The 20,442-nt window shown below is 42.8% G+C and overlaps 1 protein-coding gene across 1 annotated transcript in view; it reads left to right on the forward strand.

Annotated features, from left to right (window-relative positions):
- Positions 1-13,519: 13,519 nt before the first annotated feature.
- The window catches only part of ptpn2b (protein tyrosine phosphatase non-receptor type 2b), a 38,678-nt gene continuing 31,755 nt past the window's right edge, over positions 13,520-20,442 (forward strand). Inside the window, exons 1-4 of the mRNA XM_073821771.1 lie at positions 13,520-13,706; positions 17,220-17,310; positions 17,410-17,510; positions 19,911-20,009. Of these exons, the coding sequence (XP_073677872.1) occupies positions 13,650-13,706; positions 17,220-17,310; positions 17,410-17,510; positions 19,911-20,009 (348 nt within the window). The 5' untranslated portion in view covers positions 13,520-13,649. The remainder of the gene's footprint in view (positions 13,707-17,219; positions 17,311-17,409; positions 17,511-19,910; positions 20,010-20,442) is intronic.

Consider the following 20,442-nt stretch of genomic DNA (forward strand, 5'->3'; position numbering starts at 1 on the left):
AAGGTCTGTTTGAAAATTTACTTCAATGTTTTCAGGAATGTGAGTTCTAGGTGTCAGCAGCCTTTAAGCATTCATGAACCTGCTGACAGCACCCTCTCTGATTTCTCTATAGTTAAACATGAAATATAATTTGTTTTGTGTGGGCTAAATCTAACGGGCAGTTATTATTCATTAATCTATTATTTGTTCCAGAGCAAACCATTTTGGCTGAGGGCAAAATCTCATTGCATTATATTGTATGCAAATTTAATGCTGTATATCTGCGCTTTGCATTTTGCACATTTTAAATTGTTTACATTCTAAAATTCAAATGCCTCATGCATGTTTATTCCTTCATATATTGTCATTTTGTGGGGCCATGCAAACCCTGTAGTAGCCTATTATCTAAGCCTTCAGTGTATCATATTACAACATTTTAATATTTTATGTACATCTGACAGTGAATTAATTGCTGCTTTTATACTATTACTTATGCTTTTACTACTTTTACAAAGTTATTTAAATTAACTATATAGGCCGAAAAGCAAAGCAATCTTACAGAGAACCACTACTCATTAAAATGTATTCTTACCTGTGTTATACGGTGTTCTCTGTCGCCACCATGCGGCAGACGACCGCAAAAAATTTTCCTACGTGCACTGCTGGCTCGAGAAGAAACTTTTAATAGTCCGACACTGTCCAGCAGTAAAATAGATTTGATTTTTACATGCAGTACAGGCCCGGATTGGCTAATCGGGAGGACCGGGAGAATTCCCGGTGGGCCGGTCCCAGGCCCGGATTGGCTAATCGGGAGGACCGGGAGAATTCCCGGTGGGCCGGTCCGTTTTTTTGGCCGCGAGGGCCGGTGTCCCTAGCTGCCTGCACTCACAGCAGTCGCCAGGGGCGGACTGTCCATCGGGAGAATTTTTGGCCCGCTACCCTCCAATTTTTATTATTATTATTTAATATTGTTGTTGTTGTTTTTGTTGCCGGCCTAATGTACTAAAGTGGTTATTTCAGAATTAGCCATTCAATAATAAAACTCTAATAAATCATAAATCGGTTAGTCTTGACTGGCACGCGTTTCGTCTCGCGCGCGCTCCGCGCATCCGCGCGTCCGCCGTCCGCCAAAACGACGCGAGACTGAAGTAGAAGTGCCCAGGTGGAGCAGAGAGACAAATCTGTCCTGTTTAGGACCTAAAGCGCAGGTCTGTTACATCTGTAAACAGACTATTGTAGTTTTGTCTTTGTTTACTTAAGTATTGAACTGCTAACAAATGTTAATCTATAAAAAATATCGTTTTAAAACAGGTTTAGGGAGCTACCCTTATAAAAATTAACTGTGGTTTTACAAAACATGTTTACTATAGTTATACAATAATTATACAATATACAATGGTTTTGCTACACTATACTTTCACCATGGTATAAAATTATGATTATACTAATGGGAATCAATCCTAAAAAAAAACCCAAAAAAAGCATGGTTACTATGTTTACCATAGGTTCAATAATATCATGGTTAATTTTCCTTAGGGCCAAACATGACCCATGATAATGCAAAACATGTTTAGTTTTAAGATTTTTTAATAAAGATATATTCAAGATGTAGCTAATTTTTGTTGTTTTAATTTTAACATTACGACAATAACACATGGTCCTAATGTAGTGGCCCTCTTTTTTCTGTTGCCCTTTTTTCTATCAAATGTTTTAGTACTAATCATAAATTATATATAATTTTGAAAGCTTAGAAGCTCAAGAACCATCCTGGTGGCTGTCTCCTCCCCCTTAGCAGCAATGTCAAGTGTCATTTTACAAAATCACAACTTTTTACAATCTTGACAAAAACATGTCTTTAAAAAGGTCTCAGTATTTCTGCAATAATCTGCTGATTGTCTTCTTTAAAAAAGACCAACCTTAGATCTGCACTGTATAGGTGGTTGTAAAGGTCGAGATGTGTTTATGAAAAAAGCGACACAAGATACAAGAAAATTTGTTTAAAAAGTAAACACACATGAGAGACAGAGAGATTAAAAGAGATTAAAAGGCAAATTGGAAGTTCAAGAGATAGCATTTAATTATTTTACCCAGTTGATTTCAACTTTTCTTTATGTGATGATGAAAAATATTGTTGTCCAGGGTTTCAAATTTTGGTGTGGGATGGCCTGGATAAGTGTGAGATTTCCCGGCCTGAAATTTTGTCTCAGTCCGCCCCTGGTTAACGTCAAGCTAGTTAGGAGCAGTGCAAAACAACGATGTCTGCAAATCACCGTTCATGTTTATGTATCAAACCTTTTCTTGTACTGTTGCTCTTCAGCAGCAGCAGCCTCTAGTCCAGTTTGCTGCTAAGAGTGAAGAGCCAGGCCCCGTAACATTAACAAGCACCAGTCATGAGCCCAACACACTAGAATGGGCAGGTAGGACAGTGCAATACTTGTTCTATTCTTTATTTGTGTTTAAGGACTGAACAATTTTGCACAGAATATATATTCAGATATTGCAGAAAAGGACATTGTGATGTTTAAAAGAATAGTGTTAGACATTTACCCTTTAATGTTCTCATTTATGAAAAATATTTGAACTTATAAAGCAGCGGTTTACTTGAAAAAGACATGATAGTGTCATTAGAAAGTTTAATACATTTTCTTTTAATCTTTATTTTATACATATAGCTTAATATACATTTGTATTTATTTGATATTTTTTCATTTCAAGGTTTGGATATTTATGAGCACTAATTCTAACAGAAAATAGATACTGATACTGTTAAACATTATATTGTGTTAACTGTTCAAATAAATCTTCACTGTGAAGCAACACTTAGGCTACTGTATTTGCACTGAATTGGAAATGACGTCATTTTAATATAGTCAGTCGTGAACTAAAGTGGGCCGGTCTAAGGCTTGAAACTCCAGGGCTGAAAAGGAGTCCCACTCCGGCCCTGATGCAGTACCACAACATATTTTCAGGTAACTGGTAATATTACCCTATAACCTATAAACACACTAAAGTAAAACCATAATAAATGTGTATCATGTAAATTCGTTTATTAAATTTATAAAAAATGTTTATACACTTGTCACAAGGAGTCAGACTGAGACGTGCGGATCCATTTGCAGCATTTATTTAGAATCGTCAACAGGCCAGAATAATCACCAGAAAACAGGAACAACGTAGGTAATCCGGGAAACAGTTCGATAGACAGGGAATGGTCGCAATGGCAGGAAGCAGGAATCGTCAACGGGGTACACAGTCCAGAGTCATACACAGATAATCCAACACAGAGATAACGCTTAGAATTACGACCATAGGGAACAATAAGACCTCGCAAGGAAGTGTGTGTGTCTGTGGCTTAAATGCATGTGGGTAAATGTGATACAGGTGTGTGCAGCAATCAGTTCAGTGGGAAACAAGGAGCAGCTGTGTGCAGTGATTGGTGCAGTGGCTTATGGGGATTGCAGTCCAGAATGTGTGTGCAAGAGTTCATGATGAGAAGACAGACCAGATACATGACAGAGCCCCTCCCCAAGGAGCGGCTTCCAGACGCTCTAACCACATAATACAACCTGGAGGGTGGTGGAGCGGAGGCGGAACAGGGGGAGGGATGGAGGGCCAGGTCCATGTAGGGGTACTGGAACCCCGAACTGAGGCGGAGCCGACGGAGGGAGAAGCCATGATGGAGGAAGGGTTGGCTCCTGCATGGGGCCGACCGACGGAGGTGGAGCCGGTGGAGCCCGAGGCGGAACCGGAGAGTCGATGGTCCTGGGCGACACAGAGGATCCGGAGGGCCAAGGCGGAACCCAAGGCTCTGGCGACCCCGGCGGAGATGGAGGTCCGGAGGTACGCAGCGGAGCCGGAGTGACAGAGGATCGAGGCTGTGCCCACGGGAGGGAGGAGGTCCACAGAGCCGGAAGGACGGAGTGACAAGGCACAGCCGGAGGAGTAGAGTCCAGAGGCGAAGGTGGAGCGACGACTGACCGGGGCGGAGCCGGAGAGACGATGGAGCCCGGAGGAGCTGGTGGGCCGACGGCCGACAACGGAGACGAGGGAGCACAGAGCCGGGGTGGAGCCGCAGGGTCGGAGGGCCGAGGTGGAGTCCAGGACTCTGAGGCTGGAGGTGATGGTGAGGGGTCCTTCAGTCTGGACACCGATGGAGACTGGCAGTCCCATGGCAAGTCCTCTGCACCTAAGGTGGGATGTGGGTGAGCAGAGGGACTGTCAGGAGACAGAGGTGGCGGGACTGGAGCAGCAGGGAGGGTGGGTGGGAACAGTCCATGCATGAGCTCCGTGACCAGAACCGGGCAGACAGGAATCTCAGGACGACTGGATGGAACCAGCGGAGTCTCTGGAAGGCTGGGCGGAACCAGCGGAGTCTCTGGAAGGCTGGGCGGAACCAGCGGAGTCTCTGGAAGGCTGGGCGGAACCAGCGGAGTCTCTGGACGACGCTCTTGTGAAGCGGGCTCTGGACGACGCTCTTGTGAAGCGGGCTCTGGACGACGCTCTTGTGAAGCGGGCTCTGGACGACGCTCTTGTGAAGCGGGCTCTGGACGACGCTCTTGTGAAGCGGGCTCTGGACGACGCTCTTGAGGAGCGGGCTCTGGACGGCGCTCTTGAGGAGCGGGCTCTGGACGGCGCTCTTGAGGAGCGGGCTCTGGACGGCGCTCTTGAGGAGCGGGCTCTGGACGGCGCTCTTGAGGAGCGGGCTCTGGAGAACTGGATGACCCCAGCGGAGATTCAGGAGGGCTGGGCGTCTCCAGCGGAGACTCTGGAAGAGCAGGCTCTGAGCGAGCGGTCACTGGAGGGCGCTCTGGCGGCGCAGTCACTGGAGGGCGCTCTGGCGGCGCAGTCACTGGAGGGCGCTCTGGCGGCGCAGTCACTGGAGGGCGCTCTGGCGGCGCAGTCACTGATTTGATGGTAGCCATCTTGTGCCATGGCTGTGGAAGGGGGCCCATCTTGAGAGCAGACTCTGGAAGGGCAGCCATTTTGCGAACATTTTGCGAGTCTAGAAGGGAGGTCATCTTGTCAAGAGACTCTAGAAGGGAGGCCATCTTGCTTACAGACTCATGCGGGTCCATATTGTGATGCTGGAGAATAAAGCTGCTGGATCCTTGTAATGGCGAGGTCTTCTGTCACAAGGAGTCAGACTGAGACGTGCGGATCCATTTGCAGCATTTATTTAGAATCGTCAACAGGCCAGAATAATCACCAGAAAACAGGAACAACGTAGGTAATCCGGGAAACAGTTCGATAGACAGGGAATGGTCGCAATGGCAGGAAGCAGGAATCGTCAACGGGGTACACAGTCCAGAGTCATACACAGACAATCCAACACAGAGATAACTCTTAGAATTACGACCATAGGGAACAATAAGACCTCGCAAGGAAGTGTGTGTGTCTGTGGCTTAAATGCATGTGGGTAAATGTGATACAGGTGTGTGCAGCAATCAGTTCAGTGGGAAACAAGGAGCAGCTGTGTGCAGTGATTGGTGCAGTGGCTTATGGGGATTGCAGTCCAGAATGTGTGTGCAAGAGTTCATGATGAGAAGACAGACCAGATACATGACACTTATATAGTATATAAAAATAGGCAGTTTTATTTATTTATTTATTTATTTAAAAAGTGACAGCAGCCTCGTACCTTCTGTTTCTGTTTCTTGTGTTTATAATGTTAATCAAACAACAAAATAAAACGAGAGAACACTCACGGCTCTTAACCATTTTAAATAGTATCAGTGTATATTTACTTAATACAGTATCTAGCTGTCACAAGCCAAAATATCTGAGTTACTTTTTCAAATAAATAACACCAGTTACTTTTCATCCATTTATTGATTAAAAGCTCTACTGTCCCCATGTTGAAAGAAATCATAAGTAAGACGTTACATTAGTTCTAGAATAAATGTGAACATGCATTAATTCATCTCACTCACTAAAAAACAGATACAGTATTCCTCAAAAGGAATAAAAACAGTGAAATTCAAAGCAAACCTGCAATAATTTAATATGTTAAATAATACAAATATCCTTTATGTATTTAATCCCATTTTAATAACCTTTTAACTTTCCTCTAAGCCTGAGGCTTTTGGTGTAAAGGCTTTTGCATTTGCCAAAATTATAATGTTTTGTTAAGGGGAGACAGTGTCACACCTGTCAAATTTGAGATTTGGGGCTTTTTGGTTTTTCATTAAGTGTTTTTTCAGACTAGTGTAAAGAAAAAATCCAAGCAACACTGTTAAGTGTTTCTTGTATAGCACTTTATCTATTTGTGTCAATAAATTTCAATTACAATACAGATATTCAAAACCATTTTTTTCTTCTACACTGAGCCATATATCTCCACTTCAGTAGCACTCACACACACCAAACTTTACCTTTTTATTCCTGTCTATATCCTAAAGAGGGACTTGTACATGATTTGCTTGATTATATACAAAATGAAAAAAAAATGTGTTTCCTTTCTGTTCTAGGTTTTTTTTTTAATTAGGGCGTGACAAAATGAGATACCCAAAATTCCCTCTATAAAAAGTTTTGACTCTGATATGTCAAGAATTTTGAAACTGACCAGTGTTCAGATTTTTGTACTAGAAATGTATGCAAATTAGCACATGTTTAATTAAATAATGTCTCATTTGCATATTTAAACCTTACATTTTAGAAAACTTGTAATACAAAAAATGTTTACAATTATCAATGTTATCAATCAACTAAGTAAGGTAATAATTATTAGTTCTCTTACGAGAGGTCTCTCGTACTGCGTAATATCTTACGCTAGGGGAAAATCCTTTTCTGCGAGATATTGAAGCCAAAAATTATCCTTAATTTTGAAATAATGTAAAGCGCGTTGCAGCAGCATACAGACATAGGCGAAACAGCTTGCGCGCCTATTGGCTGCTCTGCAGCAACTGCAGCAGCCTATAGAGCGAGGCCTGGCGCGACGCCAGATCCAATGGGGGCATTTCGCGCCCTTTGCGTCGCTTCGCGCCCTTTTCGTAGCTTCCCGCCTAAAAGGGCGTGGTCTAGGCCTATAAAGACCGCTCGTAGGCAGCTATTATCTGATTTTTCATCCTTCAAGCGAAGCAAACGCATCACTGGAGCCGGAGAAGAAGCCGCCGTCGACTGCAAGCATCTCAGCGGGACGAGTCACTGAAGCTGCTGGCCACGCCGCCTTCCTTGCCTTCCTGCTGCGCTTTCCGGCGCTTATATCCTTTAAATCCTAAGTGTGTGTCGCCGTTGCGATACACACTTCTCAACAAAAAGAGCAAGCGTCTTTTTAAAGATGCCCTCCTGCGGCTCATGCAGAGCCACACTCAGCGACGGGGACCGCCATGTCATCTGCGTTTCCTGCCTGGGTGAGGAGCACGCGGCGCTCGCGCTTGCTGAGGGCGGCTGCCCTCATTGCGAACCATTGCCGATGGCGACTCTGAGGACTCGCCTGGCATTCTTCGCCGAAACTGCTCCCCCGCCCGCCGCGGTGTCGCGCCGTAAGAAGCGCCCCCCCCCCAGCCAACAAAGCTCGCCGGTTCGCCCGCCAGCTTCACCGATCTCGTCAACCTCCGTCCAGGATGTTAAGTGGCCGCTGCCCGCCGCCCTTTGCACCGACACGGCTGACGAGGGTGCCGTCATGGAGGAGGAGGAATCCTGCTCTATCCTGGAGTCAGGCAGTGAGGATTGGGCGAGCTCTGTGGACCTCGCTCCCCCCGCCCACGCTCCGTCAGGCTCGAGAGCTTCGATTGAGGCGGAACTGATGCGGATACTCACACAGGCCACGGCGTGCCTGGGCCTCGAGTGGTCCTCACCGGAGCAGCCCGCTTACAACAGGTTGGACGGCTGTTTTCTGCCTAAAGTGGAACGCGCTTCAAGCGCGTGCAAACCAGCACCTTTTCTTCCTGAGCTTCACGAAGAACTGGCTAAGTCCTGGAGCGCCCCCTACTCAGCGAGAGTGCGCCCATCCTCTTCTTTGGCGTTCTCTACTGTGGACGGCGCAGAGAAGAGAGGATACCTCTCTCTGCCACCTGTCGAGGAGGCGATAGCAGCCCACTTGTGCCCGCCCTCCACTGGACGGCGTGCTAAGTCGACACTGCCTTCTAAAGCATGCCGCCAAACATCAAACCTGCTCCGCCGCGCTTACACCGCTGCCGGGCAGGCCGCGTCAGCACTGCACACAATGGCCACGCTGCAGGTTTTCCAGGCTGACCTCCTCCGAAGGATGGATGAGGAAGGCCCTGACGCGATTTGTGTGCCGGACCTTAGGAGCGCCAGGGACCTCGCCCTCCGCGCTACAAAGTCCGCAGCACAGGCCATTGGACGCAACATGGCTTCGCTCACGGTAACCGAGAGACATTTGTGGCTGACGCTTTCGGAGATGGCTGAGTCTGAGCGCACCGCGTTCTTCGATGCTCCGCTCTCTCCCGCTGGCCTTTTTGGATCCTCTGTCAAGGACTTTGCAGAGAGATTCGCCGAGGTACAGAAAGCGTCCCAGGCGATGAGGCACTTCCTGCCGAAGCGCTCCAGCTCTGCAGCCGGTCGTGTGAAACCGTCCGCGCAGAGCTCACGACCCCAGCCACAGCCCGCTGTTGCCGCTTCGCAGCGCCACCGAGCGCAGGGCGCGAGACCGCGTTCCCGCTCTTCTGGCCGCCGTCCCGCCGGGCGCGGCCCGAGGCCCAGATTGGAATTGAAACCTGAGCCTCCGAAGCAGTCCTAACAAAGCTAGGAAAAAGACGGTGCGCGAGTCCCGCTGTCGCCGGACCCCCACCAAAGGTATTTGCTCGTTCAGTTCCAAGAATTGTGACTGTTCCAGTGTATTTTGCAGCCAACAAACCGGCTCTGTCGCCCGTTTGCCTGTACTCAAAAGCCGTTCTCACGGCTACCCAGATAAATCCAAAAAAGAGTGTATTTTCTGGTGCCACGGCCGATGGTGTTTCACGTGTAGTCAGAATGCCCACTTTCCAGTGCCCATCTCTACACACAAGCACACCCTGTCACACAGGTCACGCGCACATAAAATCGACTCAGATCGATTGCGCTTCACAACCGGCCACAGCCGATGGTGTTTCACGTGTAGTCAGAATGCCCACTTTCCAGTGCCCATCTCTACACACAAGCACAACCTGTCACACAGACCCTGCGCACATAAAATCGACTCAGATCGATTGCGCTTCACATGTGGTAAACGTGCCCACTTCACAGTGCCCACAGACATGACATTACGCACGTCAAAAGGTTTCTGTAAAAACGAAACTAACGTGCATGCAGGCGAACGGTGTTTGCAGTGTGTTAAATGTGCCTGTTGCCACACAACCACATCCACACACAGACATAATAGTTCCCGCTATCAGCGTGCCCCACGCCCCGAATGTCGCGAGCACGTCTCTGGTGCCACAGCACACCGAAACCACTCCGTTACTGATTGAACGGAGCGCGCTTCGTATTCAACCTCTAGCTATTCATGCAAACGCATGGGAAAAGCTTCCAGGGGTTTCGAAATGGGTGCTGGACATTATAAAAGGAGGCTATTCGCTACAGTTTCACCGACGCCCGCGCCGCTATACAGCGTGCGTCGAGACCACAATGCAGACAGAAGCAGCACACCTGCTTCGAGCCGAAGTGGCGAAACTATTGAGCAAAGGGGTCATAGAGCCCCTTTCTCAAGCTCAAAGCGAAGGAGGGCTGTACAGCAGATATTTCCTGGTACCGAAAAAAGACGGTGTTCTCAGACCCATATTAGATCTAAGGCAACTGAACAAAGCGCTGGTGAAGCGTCGGTTCAGGATGCTCACGACCAGAAAAATCCTCGCGCAAGTTCGCCAAGGAGACTGGTTCGTGTCAGTGGATCTGAAAGACGTGTATTTTCAAATACAGATAGCGTCACGTCACAGGCGGTTTTTGAGATTCGCCTTCGAGGGCCAGGCATATCAGTACACAGTCCTGCCGTTCGGTTTGTCCCCGTACATTTACGAAGTGCATGGACGCAGCGCTCGTTCCTCTCAGACTGAAAGGCATGCGCATACTGAACTATTTGGACGATTGGCTGATTCTAGCGCAGTCTCGCTCAGTGCTTGTACAACATACGACCATGTTACTCGATCACCTCGAGAATTTGGGTCTCAGAGTCAATTGGGCGAAGAGCTCCCTGTCCCCCAGTCAGAAAACTTCCTTCCTGGGCACAGAAATGGACTGACTGTCAATGATAGCGCGGCCGTCATCACAGCGCGCAGCGGACATTCAGCACACAGCGGGCTCGTTCCGCTGCGGCGCATCCGTCCCGCTCAAAAAATTTCAGAAAATGCTGGGTCATGGCCTCAGCGTCATCAGTTCTGCAGCTGGGTCTGCTATGTATGCGCCCACTGCAGTTTTGGCTGAAAGCGCGCGTCCCGCGTCAAGCGTGGGCGTCCGGTCGGCTTCGTATCACGGTCAATCAGAAATGTGTCACAGCCCTGAAACCGTGGAAAGCAGTCGACTGGTACCAGTCAGGTGTAAGACTGGGGACTTCCTTGAGAATAAAAGTGGTGTCTACGGACGCGTCCACCTCGGGATGGGGGGCTCTGCTCGAGGGCAGACCGTCTTTTGGCCAGTGGTCAGAACGGGAAAAGCTCCTGCATATCAACTGCCTCGAAATGCTGGCAGTACAGAACGCGCTGACACGCTTCTGTCCCCAAATAAAAGGAAACCATCTACTAGTCCGCTCGGACAACATGTCAGTGGTTTCCTATATAAATCGCCAGGGCGGTCTCAGGTCCAAAAACCTATACAGACTTGCAGAACGCCTCCTGGTATGGGCTCAGCGCAACCTGCGCTCGTTGAGAGCAGCGCATGTGCCGGGGCTTCTAAACATAGGGCCAGACAGACTGTCCAGGAACAATGTTCCAGCAGGCGAATGGTCTCTACACCCACAGACAGTACAACTACTGTGGAAAAAATTCGGCAGAGCGGAAGTAGACCTGTTTGCGTCTCCGAACAACGCTCACTGTCAGGAATTTTACTCAAAAAGCAGAGACGCGCTGGCCCACGAATGGCCCCGACGTCATCTCTATGCTTTTCCCCCCGTCTCTCTCCTACCTCAGGTGATAGAGAGGATCAGGGAAAAAGGATGTTCAATACTGCTGATAGCGCCGTTTTGGGAAAACCAGCCCTGGTTCCCAGCGCTGATGCAGCTGACGAGCACTGCCCCGTGGCCGATACCAGTGAGGAGAGACCTTCTCTCTCAGGCCAGCGGCTCGATTTGGCATCCTCACCCAGAGCTGTGGTCCCTTCATGTCTGGGCCACCAGCGAATATATGATGAACTCCCTAAAGGAGTATTAAACACGATCACGCAGGCTAGAGCCCCTTCTACGAGACGGCTCTATTCCTCAAAATGGTCAGTGTTTTCGGGCTGGTGCGCAGCCCGCGGCTCGTCACCCACTAACTGTGGTGTGATGGAGGTGCTTTCCTTTCTACAAGAGCTGCTGGACAAGGGCAGAACCCCGTCCACGCTCAAAGTCTATGTGGCGGCCATAACAGCGTTTTCGAGCACAACGCTAGGTCAGTCAATAGGAAGGAATGATTTAGTTATTCGCTTCCTGAGGGGAGCTAGAAGACTAAATCCCCCCAGACCTCCTTCAGTCCCCGTATGGGACCTTTCTGTGGTACTAGAGGCCATGAAAGGTGGACCATTCGAGCCTCTGCAGACGATTGATTTGAAATACCTGTCTCTTAAGACTGTGTTTCTGCTGGCTCTCGCTTCAGTGAAGCGCATAGGGGATTTGCACGCACTATCTGTGAGCGCGACGTGCATGGAATTTGGACCTAATGATTCTAAAGTCATACTCAAACCCAAGCATGGTTACGTTCCAAAATCACTCAACACACCGTTTAGGGCACAGGTCATCGCGCTGTCAGCCCTACCGGTCAATGATGAGGAAACGGACGCGAGCCTCCTATGCCCAGTCAGGGCATTACGAGCTTACGTGTCTCGCTCGTCTGCTTTTAGACAGACAGAACAGCTTTTTGTTTCGTTTTACGGGCATCCCAAGGGACTGGCCGCGTCGAAACAGAGCTTATCCAGATGGATAGTTGATGCTATTGCGCTGGCATATGCTTCCAAGGGCATGCAGTGCCCGCTAGGTGTCAGAGCACATTCCACGAGGGGCGTGGCCTCGTCGTGGGCTTGGTCGAGTGGGATTGCCTTGCAAGATATTTGTACGGCGGCGGGCTGGGCCTCTCCGTCTACATTTATAAGGTTTTACAACCTGGAGGTTCCCGCCTTACAGGCCAGGCTGCTGTCAGTCTAGATATTCAGTATTGTCTGACCTGATGTTATCAGCTCGGAATGCTGCGTCTACTGAGCACAGCTCTAGGGTCGACAGTGAAAGTAATAGCACAAGATGTGTCTGGGCAAACTGTGTGAAGACCCTTATTATTACGTCAGCTCAGGCCGTAACCCCGCCCTGTATGTACGTTTACTTAGCATCTGAGTGACGCTGCACTATGTGGAAGAGTGCGGCGTTGTCCCTCCCTCTTCCCCGGACTCCCTGTGAGTTCTATAGGTGATTATGAACTGTATGAACCCCGGGCTTTCGCCCTTGGGTCTTTGGTGTCAGATCTCAGCATGCACGGCGTTTTACACTGGGTCCCCTAGTGTAAGATATTACGCAGTACGAGAGACCTCTCGTAAGAGAACGTACTCGGTTACTAACGTAACCTCTGTTCTCTCTAGAGAGGGAACGAGTACTGCGTATCTTGCCGTACATGCGCACGCTCTGGTTGCTTCGATGATGAAAAACCAGATAATAGCTGCCTACGAGCGGTCTTTATAGGCCTAGACCACGCCCTTTTAGGCGGGAAGCTACGAAAAGGGCGCGAAGCGACGCAAAGGGCGTGAAATGCCCCCATTGGATCTGGCGTCGCGCCAGGCCTCGCTCTATAGGCTGCTGCAGTTGCCGCAGAGCAGCCAATAGGCGCGCAAGCTGTTTCGCCTATGTCTGTATGCTGCTGCAACGCGCTTTACATTATATTTTTGGCTTCAATATCTCGCAGAAAAGGATTTTACCCTAGCGTAAGATATTACGCAGTACTCGTTCCCTCTCTAGAGAGAACAGAGGTTACGTTAGTAACCGAGTACGTTACTTTTTGTACCTTATTTACCTGCAGTGTCTCGCCTTAAAAACAAACAAGAAAACCCTGGCCAGATATAAAAAGTAACGTACCGCATTACTTTCCATAAAAAGTAATTAAGTAACGTTACTCGTTACTTTTTTAGGGAGTAACTCAATATTGCAATGCAATACTTTTAAAAGTAACATTGGTGCTAATACGAAGATTCTAACATTTATCTATGCTGCTACTTTGCATTTTCATTGCCTAATAATCTATTTTAAAAATATATTTGTAAAAATAGGCTATATATAAGAAACATGTCCAACAAGGTGCAAATCCCTGACATATTTGACATGTTCGCCCTGCTCTGACATCTTGAAGGCGCTCTTTCACTGCGCATGAGCAGTTGAGCGCCGCTCTCCTCACCGCGCATGCGCAGGTCACTGAGCTTCTCGTCGCAAATGTCAGCGACACGGACAAACACTGACAGACTCTCTCAGCGGCTCAGTGCGAGGACGAGAAATGACTGATTTCTACAGCTGTGACGTCCATTCTCACTAAAAAAAGAAGCTTAAAGCGGAAGGAATTGACGGAGAAATGGAGCAGGAGTTTGAGGACATAGATTCAGAGGGCCGCTGGCAAAACCTTTATTTAGTAAGTAAAGCTAAGACAGCTAGCATGCTAATGAGCCACGCAATCTACATTTAGCCGTGAGAGAAATGACTTTTTATCTCCTTGTGTCTTGACAAACTTGAATTGCGTGTGCTGTCACTCTTCTCCTTTTGACTGTTGTTGAAATTGGATGAAATGAAAGTAAAGCTGTGAAGCCGGGATGTTATGGTGGTTGTCCTGTCGTAAACTCTAGTTGTGAGTTAAACATAACTGTGCCTCAGACTCAGAGTCTAGTAAACTACATAGACAACACGTTTGAGCATTGTAGACTGTTGAACTATAACCTATTTTAAATACTATACTTATTTTTGATATAACCGAAAGCACACTGGTGATAAATTGGAGAACATGTATTTTAGGCTGAGATTGAACTCTTAATGTATCGTAACTGCCTAAAGTAACGTTACACAACGTTTTAACATGACATTAAAGGAGTAGTTCACTTTCAGAACAAAAATTTATAGATAATGTAATGTACACCCCCTTGTCATCCAAGATGTTGTTGTCTTTCTTAATTCGTAAGGAAATTGTTTTTTTTTGAGGAAAACATTTCAGGATTTCTCTCCATATAATGGACTTCTATAGTGCCCCGAATTTGAACTTCCAAAATGCAGCTTCAACCGGCTCTAAACGATTACAGCCGAGGAAAGAAGGGTCTTACCTAGCAAAACGATCGGTTATTTTCTAAAAAAAAAAAAAAAGACAATTTATATACTTTTTAATCTCAAAACATTTCAGGATTTCTCTCTATATAATGGACTTCTATGGTGCCTCTGAGTTTGAACTTCCAAAGTGCAGTTTCAGACGGCTCTAAACAATCACAGCCGAAGAAAGAAGGATTTATCTAGCAAAACGATTGGTTATTTTCTAAAAAAAAAAAAAAAAAAAAAAGATAATTTATATACTTCTTAACCTCAAAACTTTTCAGGATTTTTCTCTATATAATGGACTTCTATGGTGCCTCCGAGTTTGAACTTCCAAAATGCAGCTTAAATGTGTCTTCAAAGGGCTCTAAATGATCCAAACCGAGGAAGAATGGTCTTATCTAGCGAAATGATCAGTTATTTTCTAAAAACATTTACAATTTATATACTTTTTAACCTCAAAACATTTCAGGATTTCTCTCTATATAATGGACTTCTATGGTGCCACTGAGTTTGAACTTCCAAAATGCAGTTTATATACAGGGCTCTAAATGATCCCAGTAATGTTTTTTCTAAAAACTTTTACAATTTATATACTTTTTAATCTCTACACAGAGCTAAACAAGACAAGCTTTTGAGGTTAAAAAGTATATAAATAGTTTTTTTTTTTTTTAAATAACCGATCGTTTGCTAGATAAGACCCTTCTTTCCTCCGCCGTGGTCGTTTAGAGCCCTTTAAAGCTCCATTTTGGAAGTTCAAACTCGGGGTGCACCTTAGAAGTCCATTATATGGAGAGAAATCCTGAAATGTTTTCCTCAAAAAACATAATTTCCTTACGACTGAAGAAAGAAAGACATGAACATCTTGGATGACAAGGGGGTGAGTACATTTTTGTTCTGAAAGTGAACTACTCCTTCAATGGCCGAAATGCTGTTTTTGTAGGCTGCAAACCTCTTTTGAGACTCTGACATCTTATGACAACAGTGTAACACATTCCCTCCGTTTATAAGAATAACAGCTGTTTGCTATTTCTGATTTACACGTTTATTTTCTGTAAACAACAACTGTTACGTTTTAACATTATTGCCCTAACCACTGAAAACAGCAGGACCGTCTGTTCAGTAAAACTTTTATGTAGTCTTCTTTAAATTTTAGTACCTTACACACTTAAACAATGGAGTATTAAAGTCTGTTAAGTGGATTTTACTTCTATAGTGTTTAATAAACAAGTATACACTACCAGTCAAAAGTTTTTGAACAGGAAGATTTTTAATCTTTGTAAAGCAGTCACCAAGCCTGCATTTATTTGAAAATACAGCGACAGCAGTAATATTGTGAAATAGTTTTACTATTTAAAATAACTGCTTTCTATTTATATTTTAAAATGTAATTTATTCCTGTTATTTCAAAGCTAAATGTTAAGCAGCATCATTACTCCAGTTGCATGATCATTTTAATGATCAGAAATAATTTTAATATGCTGATTTGCTGTTCAAGAAACATTTCTTATCATTATTGTCAAAAAAAAAAATTCAGGATTCTTTGATGAATAGAAATATCCAAAGACATAAGTTTATATGAAATAAAAAGCTTTTGTAACATTATAAACTATACTATTTAAAAGCTTTGAGTCAGTATGTTTTTTATAATGATAGAAATGAATACTTTTATTTAGCAAGGAGGCTTTAAATTGGTCAAAAGTGATGGTAAAGACGTTTATAATTTTACAAAAGATTTCTATTTTAGATAAATGCTGTTCTTCTCAATTTTCTATTTATCGGAAACCCTCAAGAAATTCTACTCAGCGTTTTTTTTTTTTTTTTTTTCAACAAAATAAATGTTTTTTGAGCAGCAAAACAGAATATTTGAATGATTTCTGAAGGATCATGTGACTGGAGTAATAATGCTGAAAATTCAGCTTTGAAATCACAAGAGTAATTGCATTTTAAAATATGTTCAAATAGAAAACTATTATTTTAAATAGTAAAAATATTTCAGTATTTTACTGTTTTTGCTGTCTTCGGATCAAATAAATACAAAGCTAGAGACACTCGCAAAGCATAAAAAATCTTACTGTTCAAAAACTTTTGACTGGTAGTGAATATTCATAGACTTCATATAAAATTGTGTTATTGAATGCTGGGTGAGTTTGGATGACTACTACAAATAAAATTGTTATTAAAACATTACTTTAAAGCAATTTTTACCAGATTAATTGTTTACCAGAATTGATGTAACAGAAAAATGTAAATGGGTCAAAGACATTAAAAAAGAAATTTACAAAAGTGATTTTATGTGCATAGAAAGCACGTCGAATGTAAGTAAAGTGTCTACTTTCAAGGTTTCAAATAAGTATTCAGAGACTAAAATGTCAAAATTCGGTTGAAATCTTTTAAAATTGTCATTCAGTGTAACAGTATTTATGTAAACATTCAAACAACATACTTATTCTGACTTGTACATATTAAAATATGTACACTTATTTAAAAAACATTAAAAATCTTACTGTTTAAAAACTTTTGACTGGTAGTGAATATTCGTAGACTTCATATGAAATTGTGTTATTGAATGCTCTGTGAGTTTGTCTAACAAACCACAAAAGAGACCACATGTAGCTTCCTTGATTTATGTTTCCAGTAATATTACGTTTCCACTTCTGGAAGCTGCTCAGTCACAACTGACATGGTCAGCTAATTTCTTTTAAATGTGTTTTCCTGTCCTGTGTTTGCAGACATGGGCTTGAAATGAAACTTGATGAACCAAATGAATCAGTAATGACCTGATTTAACTGTTGTTTTGAAGCTCTTTTCCAGGAAATACTCAGTGATCGAATGTATTTCTTCTTTCCAGGAAATACGCAACCAGTCACACGAAAGTGCTTTCAGAGTGGCCAAGTATCCAGAGAATCGCAATCGAAACAGATACAGAGATGTGAGCCCATGTGAGTAACCTCAGATTAGGATTCATCTCTTGTCATTGTAATGCAACTGGTCTGCAATGTTGAGTCTGACATTGTTTAACTTTTTTCCAAACATATCAGTCGACCACAGTCGGGTGAAATTAGAAAACACAGAAAATGACTACATCAATGCCAGCCTTGTGGTATTGGAAGAAGCCCAGAGAAGATACATACTTACCCAGGTGAGAGAACACCTTGCAGACCACTAAATTTACCCCTGGAGCTCCAAGCATGTAGGCCACAGGCAAAGTGCAATCAAAAGCTGTGATTGAGTTAAAAATTAAAAAGTGTCAAAATGTGAGTGGTGGTGGTGTTGTTGTTGTGTGTATTTCAGCCACTGTTGCCTCAATATATGAATACATGAGCAGAAAAACAGTCTCTGAAACTGCTCTGAGAGTCACTTCATGCATATTTCTTTCATGACAAAACTATTGTTATATCATATACAAACAGAAACTTAAAGGTCTTCATAACAACCCGTCAAATAAAAGTTTGGTTTAACGGTGACACAAAAATGTACAGTCAATCCAAAATTTACTCAGACACCTTCAACATTTCTCATGTTATCACAGTTTATTTGCTATAGTTTAGAAAAAAAAAAAACTTAGTATGAAAGTATTTACACAACTATCAGTACTTTGTTGACCAATTACCAAGCAATGCTTAATTCAGTCTGTGGTGCAAAAAGGTTGTATTAGCAATTAAAGAAAAATGCTTAAAGTAAAACAAGTGTCTGAATAATTTTTAGTCACATTTTCCCATTGTATGTATTTTTGGGTATAATATGTCACGGTATCCTCAATTGAACTATATTGTCCTGAGCCAACCCACTAGTAAAAAATATGTATAAAAAATTATATCTAGTGTCAAAATTACTTTTGGTTTGACTGTACTGCTCAATGTAATGATAGTACTACTACAAATACAATTATTATCATTAAAACATCACTTTTTAAGAAATGTTTACCAGAAAAAATATTTGTTTTTCAGAAAAATGTAAATACATATTACAGTATTTCTCGTAAAAAAGAAAGAAAATTTTATATATATATATATATTTTTTTTTTGTATTATATATTATAAAATTATAATATATATTATAAAAAATTAAATTGATTATTGATCATTAAATTAATTAAAAAACACAAAAAATAAAACTGAATTTGAGAAAAAAGGAAAACTGATTTCACAGGGCCTTAAAATAAATTTTTTGTTAAACTTGTAATAAATTGCTTTAAATTGTGTTTCACAATTTCAATTATTGAAAAATGCTTTTTGATTATTATTTTTTAAAATTTAACTATTAAAACAGAATCTAGAAAAATTTAAACAGATTTAAAAAAACAAAACAAAATCATGAACTGATTTCATAGGGCCCTTACATAAAAGTTTCCAAATAAGAGTATTGTGTATTTCAGGCTTGTTTTTAGTTTGAAGTTCTATAATATGCAAAAAAAAAAAAATCTAGATGTTATTGGTATTTTGTTTGCATAATAAACTGTATCTGTAATTAAATCAAAGTAAACACTTGTAGCTTCTCCCTTCCCGTCATATGAAGACCAAGAACAAAGACCAATTGCACGTTCAGTATATACATTTTACTTGCAGAGTCTTTCTTTAAACACATTATTACTGCATCAGTCAACTTCTAAAATGCATTGATATGTTAGTACATAAACTGATTTCAATATGTATGTACATACTATGTAAAACATGTTAATTAAGTGAAAGCATCTGTGAAAGCATCATGACTAATTTTGGAATTGTATGGGTTTGTTCTCTACGGTATTCATTATATTTGTGCATGTCTTTAAAATAGGTTTCTAAAATCTGATTTTTAAAATAGAAACCCTGGAACTTAAAAATTAAGTGATAATTTGGTGAATTTCATGCTGTTTAAGACCAACACAATGACACTAGCTCGCATATGAATGAGGAGTCGGGGGAAGGAACAGTCATAGGACTTCAATAAATATTTTCATTGTTTTCTGTGCCAGGAAGGTTTTGTTTTGACGTGTGCCTAAGATGCCTTAAGCAGGCTTTTTTTTTGTCTGAAGTTATTGGACTAATTGCAGGGACCGTCCCCTTATAGAAACCTGTGGTGAAAGTGCTTTGCTTAGGCACACAGAACAGGACTGTAAATGTCTTAGCAGCCTTTATCAGCACTATTAAGTTACCTTTACTCCATCGCTGCCAGTTACTTTACAGAGATGCTACTACAGGATGATGTAGGCAGGTGGTAGGTTTTACAAATGTCTATTACAACCAAGCTGTGTGGGTAGCAGAAGGTCACACGCTCTCAAATACATTAGTCAGCCATTTGAGATGCAGTTTTGCTTTGGTGTTTTTGTTGTAGGAGTGCTAGACTTTTTTGCATTGTATGATTTTTGCATAGGTAACTACTAGAGATGTTTACTCAATGACTACTCAATTCATCTGTCTTATGAATGCTCTGAAAACTTTGTTTGGAGTTGGGTTCAAGTTTCTTTAGGGAGCTATATTACATAAGACACATTTTTGTGACTGTTGTGGCCCATCCCTACTAATTGTTCACTTTTTTGTGCATGTTTCTTTATTGTCAGGGCCCTCTGAGAAACACCTGTGGTCACTTTTGGCTGATGATCTGGGAGCAGAAGACCAAAGCCGTTATCATGCTCAACAGAGTAATAGAGAAAGGCTCGGTAAGCGTCATTGATCCAAACCCTTTCTCTTTAAAAGCAGCACTCTCAGAGCTTTCAGCCTCCACACTCGTTCATACTACAATGAAATGTAAAGTCTGTCTCTTAGACTCCCTAAGGCTCTGCTGAACTCTGTAATATGAACTATGTAAGTGGCACAGTATTAAAGAACTAATAGATTGGTAGAAGTGCAGTGTTGTTCTTGATAACTACTTAAGTAATCGAGTATTCTATTTATTCCATTGATTAATCAAGTAATTTTTCTTTATTAAAGATCAATACTAAATATACAATAGAAAATAAGATGGGTACATTTACATTCAAAATGCAAATACAAATTTGTCAATAAAAAATAAATAAAATAACAATATAAATATAAATAATAAAAACAAATACAAAAATCATTTTCTCATTACTTTTGAAAAGGTAAACAATA

Source organism: Garra rufa, chromosome 17 (genome assembly GCF_049309525.1).
Source record: "Garra rufa chromosome 17, GarRuf1.0, whole genome shotgun sequence".
NCBI classification, from domain to species: domain Eukaryota; kingdom Metazoa; phylum Chordata; class Actinopteri; order Cypriniformes; family Cyprinidae; genus Garra; species Garra rufa.